This window comes from Salvelinus fontinalis, chromosome 11 (genome assembly GCF_029448725.1).
Source record: "Salvelinus fontinalis isolate EN_2023a chromosome 11, ASM2944872v1, whole genome shotgun sequence".
Taxonomy (NCBI): domain Eukaryota; kingdom Metazoa; phylum Chordata; class Actinopteri; order Salmoniformes; family Salmonidae; genus Salvelinus; species Salvelinus fontinalis.
The window spans coordinates 37093852-37100288 of NC_074675.1; the positions used below are offsets into that span (position 1 = coordinate 37093852).

Below are 6437 nucleotides of genomic sequence, written 5' to 3' on the forward strand. Positions count from 1 at the left end.
GTTAAATACCCCTCTTTATGTTTGGTTTAGTGGTGATACAGATATCCACATCCTTTACACTCCCCCTCAACTATCAACAGATGAGGAAAAATAGTAATAGTGTCACATCGGGCTAGTGACCAGTCTCTCCTTTGTGCACTGGCAATATACTGCATATGGCTATTCACTTGACTTCTACTAATTTTGCACATCCCATCATTGAAATGCATAGCACTTACATAGTTTTGGCAAAGGCAATTGTAGTCTATCACAAAATAACATCGTTGGGAGCTTCATATTAGTCTAACTCAGTATTCATCGTCATTACACCAATAGACTTTGTAAACCACCACATTGTTACCTCAAGGGCCACGGCTTAACCTACACAATTGAATATTCATGTTATATCAATGCAGTTGAAAACATTAGGCCTAGCCTAAAGCGATTTGGTGAGCACACTGTTCTAAACAATATTTAGATAGGCCTATATGATAGCCTCCTTGCGATAAGTTACTTTATCACTATTGTTATACAAAGTCAATGAAAAATTGTGACGGTTAAGTACATTATTAAACGCGCTCTTACCTGGGGGACAGTTGCAATCAGGACTAGGGCTAACTTGTCGGGCAATCCGTATCTTGGCGAAATGTTCATAAGAGCGCTGTAAATTCAAAACGAATGTTAACTTAAATAAACTTGAAAAGCAAAGGCCTACTAGTTTTCCATTCCACATGATTAAAACTGATAAGGGAATACACTCATATTGTTAAATATACAAGCGTGTCGTCAAGTGCTCGTGATGCTTACTTGTGACAGGAGCTCATCCACTCTCTCTTGAATCAATGAATTAAACTGATCCACCGAAAAGCCGGGGACCCGGTGAAATACGTGCTCGCCATGTCTAGTTTCCAAATCCAGGACCCTGTCCTTGATCTCTGATGTTTGCAGACTTAATAATATACAAAAGGCAAGGGACGCCACAGATAATAAAGACGAGATAATGTTCATGACTGTTGTGCAGCAATATCGCCGCTTCAAAGATGTCGCTTCTCTCTCCATTTTTTCAGCGCACTTATGTGCTCCCCTGGTCTCTGCAACCTTCATGACTATTCCGTGACCATGGAACACTAAACGCAATCTGCACGTACAGTCGGTCAAGGATGATTGAAATTCAGGCACTCAAGCTCTATTATTATGTCCACGTTTCTGACGACGCGACGTCAACGCACAATGTTAGCCGGGTGTTAGCCGGTCCTACAGCGACAGTGGCGCGCTCTCTTGCCAAAGATCCTCGCTCTAGGCGTTCCAAAACAGTGCAACCTGTGACTGATTTCACGGTTGAGGCAACTCCTACAAACTTATTGCTCTGCTGGAGAAAATAATTATCGCCACCCTAGGCTTCTGGCAGTCAAACCATGACAACTAAAACTGGAAAGGTAGCCTACTACAGTGAGAACAGAACCCGCACTTGAATGGCAAATGTTTTCGCACAGAGTATTACAGTCTGCTAACACGCCTCCAAATCGGTCCTGTCTAATTAACATAATGTATTGACATGCTCCTTTTGTGCTCCTGCATCCAACTATGGTATGTCATGTTATTTCATTTGACAGGGCAAATGGGTGCCAATTTAAAGATAAAATCACAGACAATATCAGGTAATGTAGGGTCTTATAGGCTTTTATCCATTATCATTTTTTTATGGATTCAAAAGCCACAATTGTCTGCGGAAACTATAACTTTAAGTAGATTGTTGATGCCATTCAACCAACAACACTCTGTATGGGAGCTCATTCATAAATTAAGATATGGTGGGTTTATACATTATAGCTTACAAGTGCACTTTCATTTTAGTAGGCCTACAATTTTTGCTTTATTGGAACTAATAAATAATGATAGCTAGCTATCAAGTAGTGGGACCAATTTCCCATAAGTGGTTTTTGGCCGGCCGGAATGTCCTTGTCCCATCGCGCTCTAGCGACTCCTGTGGCGGGCTGGGCGCATGCACTGTGTTTCCTCCGACATTTTGGTGTGTCTGGCTTCCGGGTTAAGCGGCCATTGTGTCAAGAAGCAGTGCGGCTTGGCGGGTTGTGTTTTAGAGGACGCATGGTGGGTTGTGTTTTAGAGGACGCATGGCTCTCGAACTTCACCTCTCCCAAGTCCGTACGGGAGTTGCAGCGATGGGACAATTGAGTTGCATGAAAAAGGGGGGAAAATAAAAATTATAAGAAAAAAATAAAAGACTTGCTGTTCTTGACACAAACCAGTGTGCCTGGCATCTACTACCATACCCTGTTCAAAGGCACTTAAATATTTTGTCATGACCATTCACCCTCTAAATGGCACACATACACAATCCATGTCTTAAGGCTTAAACAACCTTCTTTTAACTTTAAATCATAAATGTAAATGTTAAAACAAACACTTGCAGAGCATGCTGGGTATTATTCTAATGAGCCCCGCCTCCAAACAAATACAAATTTGGTAGGTCCGGACCAAACCAAATCTGAACGAATCATAGACCTCTAGGCTATCATTCACAAGTTTGAACAGCACAGTACAGTATGGCCGAATTCAGTACAGTAGAGCACAGTAGAGTACAGTACGGTACCGTACAGTAGATTTTAATTCAGTACAATAGTGTACAGTACAGTTCACTAGAGTACAGTACAGTTCACTACTCATTAGAGTACAATACAGTTTAGTTCAGCAGTGTAGAGTACATTAGAGTTAAGTAGGGTACACTACAGTACATTACACTGTATTATACTTACTGCGCTGTACTGTACTCTACTGTACTGAACTATGATTTACTGTACTCTACTCTACTGTGCTCTACTTTATTGTATTGTACTGTACAAATCAAGGCCGGTTCCAACCTGACCAAATATGAATCAAACATAGACGTTTATGATTATGATCAACGTCCGTGATTTTTGGTCAACAGGGTTGTGCTCAATTCAGAAATGAATTGAGAATGCCTCATAAATTCCATTCAATTCTTGAATTGAATTTGAATTGAAATGGTGAACAGGATACAGAATTACAATTTGAATTTGACTTAAAGGAAATAGAATTGAATTCAGTGAAATTAAAATGCCTCTTCTATTCTACAGTATATTCGCTGTAGTCTATACAAATATACATCTTGTACATAAAACATCAAACATGTCGGTGTATACAGTGCCTTCAAAAAGTATTGACACCCCTTGACTTTTTCCACATTTTGATGTGTTACAGCCTGAATTTAAAATTGATTACATTGAGATGTTGTGTTACTGCCCTACACCCAATAACCCATATTGACAAAGTGGAATTAGGTTTTTTGTAAATTTTTACAAATTATAAAAAAATGAAAAGCTGAAATGTCTTGAGTCAATAAGTATTCGACACCTTTCTTAGGGCAAGACTAAATAAGTTCAGGAGTAAAAATTTGCTTAACAAGTCACATACAGGACTCACTTTCCTGATGGTGGTAAGATGGTGCCGACAAACATGGCAGCTCTCCTTCTAGCTCCTAAGCAACTGTGCAGTACTTTATTTTTTGTGTGTTATTTCTTACACTTAGCCCAGAACGTTTTTTGTGTTATTACATACAGCCGGAAAGAACACTGTGTGCAGTAATAGTGTTTAACATGATTTTTACACACCACACATACAAGGTCCCTCAGTCGAGCAGTGAATTTCAAACACAGATTCAAACACAAAGACAAGGGCGGTTTTCCAATGCCTCGCAAAGAAAGGCACCTATTTGTAGATGGTTAAAAATGAAAAAAGCAGACATTGAATATCTCTTTGAGTAAGGAAAAGTTATGGTGACTAAAACAGTCACAGAGTTTAATGGCTGTGATAGCAGAAAACTGAGGATGGATCAACAACATTGTAGTTACTCCCCAATACTAACCTATTTGACAGAGTGAAAAGAAGGAAACCTGTACATAATAAAAAATATTCAAAAACTTACATCCTGTTTGCAAAAAGGCAATAAAGTAATATTGAAAAAAATGTGGCAAAGCAATTCACATATTTTCCTGACTACAACGTGTTATGTTTGGGGCAAATCCAATACAGCACACTATTAAGTACAACTCTCCATATTTTCAACCATAGCGCTGGCTGCATCATATTATGGGTATGCTTGTAATCGTTAAGGACAGGGGATGTTTTCAGGATATAAAAGATACAGAATGAAGCTAAGCATAGGCAAAATCCTAGACGAAAACCTGGTTCAGTTTGCTTTCCACAAGACACTGGAAGATCATTTTACCTTTCAGCAGGACAATAACCTGAAACACAAGGCCAAATCTACACTGGAGTTGCTTACAAGGAAGACAGTGAATGTTCCTGAGTGGCCGAGTTACAGTTTTTACTTAAATCTGCTTGAAAATCTATGGCATGACCTGAAAATGGTTGTCTAGCAATAATCAACAACCAATTTGACAGAGCTTGAGAATTTTGAAAATAATAATGGGCAAATGTTGCACAATCCAGATGTGGAAAGCTCGTAAAGACTTACCCAGAAAGACTCACAGCTGTAATCGCTACCAAAGGTTACTCTAACATGTAATCTAATCAAGATATATTAGTGTTTTATTTTTCATAAATATTTTACAAATGTTAGAATTTTTCTTCCACTTTGACAGAGTATTTTGTGTAGATCATTGGGGAAAAAAGTAAATTAAATACATTTCTAATTGTGTTAGTTTAACCCTCAAGTTGATCCTAAAGCCTTCAAAAAGAAGCCAAACAAATAAAATGGCTATTATAAGCACTAAGGTCAAAGAGTATATGCAGGTTGTTTCCAGAGAAAAGTCATATATTCTTTGGTATCTGATTCAATGAAAGTCTCATATTTCTATGACAGTGTAATTTATTTGAATTGCACTGAATAAAGTTCTACTTCCTGTCACTCAAACTCAAATCTTACATCATGTAGGGTGTGGCCAATTCAATTCAAATTTCAACTCATGAGTTGAATGGGAGTCAATTCCAAAATTCTGAATTGAGCACAACCCTGGTGGGGACCTCTACTTTTGGTACTCATGTGGTCAAAACAAAGCGTAAAAGGTGTAGTGGTTGTACCATCATTTAATATTGATGTAGTACAAGTTTATATTATCTACATCATACAACAAAACTGAACATTGTTTGGCTACCAGCCCATTACAATGTCAGACAATGAAATATACCACTCAGCCGAATTGATTGGATGCATGTTCGACTGATGAATGAACCCCATGTGGAGAGGGTGCAGCTACAGCGCCTTCCAGCACTCAGACATGGGGCTGTGGGTGCTAGCGTTGACAGTTCAGTTCCCACTTCATTGCCAGGCCTGGGACTTGTATCAGCACCCTTCCGGCTACTGGTCCGCCTCTACCATCACATAGGCCTATCATGTACACATTTGCTCATCTACTGTTTTGCTTTGCTGTGTTCACACAAAACATGCCTGCTGAGGTTTTTCTGAGTTAATAGTGTCTAAGGGTCCAGGACTGGGTTTTTACTAAGCTAACATATGGAATTATTTTAAGATGGTCATACCAAGGATCATTTAGCTATTTGATTTAGAATTGTAGGACCCCTGTAGGAATAAAACAAATAGTAATATATACACAGTACCCGTCAAAAGTGTGGACACACCTACTCATTCAGGGATTTTTATTTATTTGTACTATTTTCAACATTGCAGAATAATAGTGAAGATGTCAAAACTCTGAAATAACACATATGGAATCATGTAGCAACCAAAAAATATATTTTATATTTGACATTCTTCAAAGTAGCCACCCTTTGCTTTGATGACAGCTTTGAACACTCTTGGCATTCTCTCAACCAGCTTCATGAGGTAGTCACCTGGAATGCATTTCAATTAACAGTTGTGCATTGTTAAAAGTTCACTTGTGGAATTTCTTTCCTTCTTAATGTGTTTGAGCCAATCATTTGTGTTGTGACAAGGTAGGGGTGGTATACAGAAGATAGCCCTATAAGTCCATGTTATGGCAAGAACAGCTCAAATAAGCAAAGAGAAACAGTCCATCATTACTTTAAGACATTAAGGTCAGTCAATCTGGAAAATTTCAAGAACTTTGAAAGTTTCTTCAAGTGCAGTCGCAAAACCATCAAACTGGCTCTTATGAGGACCGCCACAAGAAAGGAAGACCCAGAGTTACATCTGCTGCAGAGGATAAGTTCATTAGAGTTACCAGCCTCAGAAATTGCAGCCCAAATAAATGCTTCACAGAGTTCAAGTAACCGACACATCTCAACATCAACTGTTAAGAGGAGACTGTGAATCAGGCCTTCATGGTCGATTTGCTGCAAAGAAACCACTACTAAAGGATACCAATAAGAAGAACAGACTTGTTTGGGCCAAGAAACACAAGCAATGGACATTGGACCGGTGGAAATCTTTCCTTTGGTCTGATGAGACCAAATTTTTGATTTTTGGTTCCAACCAC

The 6437-nt window shown here is 38.9% G+C and overlaps 1 protein-coding gene across 5 annotated transcripts in view; it reads right to left on the minus strand.

Annotated features, from left to right (window-relative positions):
* Positions 1-1459, minus strand: part of LOC129865654 (collagen alpha-1(XXV) chain-like) — a 315129-nt gene extending 313670 nt beyond the window's left edge. For all 5 annotated transcript variants that reach the window (XM_055938597.1, XM_055938596.1, XM_055938594.1 and 2 more), the window contains exons 1-2: positions 787-1459; positions 565-640 (exon numbers count right to left, since the gene is read on the minus strand). In XM_055938597.1, coding sequence (XP_055794572.1) covers positions 565-640; positions 787-1083 — 373 coding nt within the window. In that variant the 5' untranslated portion in view covers positions 1084-1459. The remainder of the gene's footprint in view (positions 1-564; positions 641-786) is intronic.
* Positions 1460-6437: the final 4978 nt, after the last annotated feature.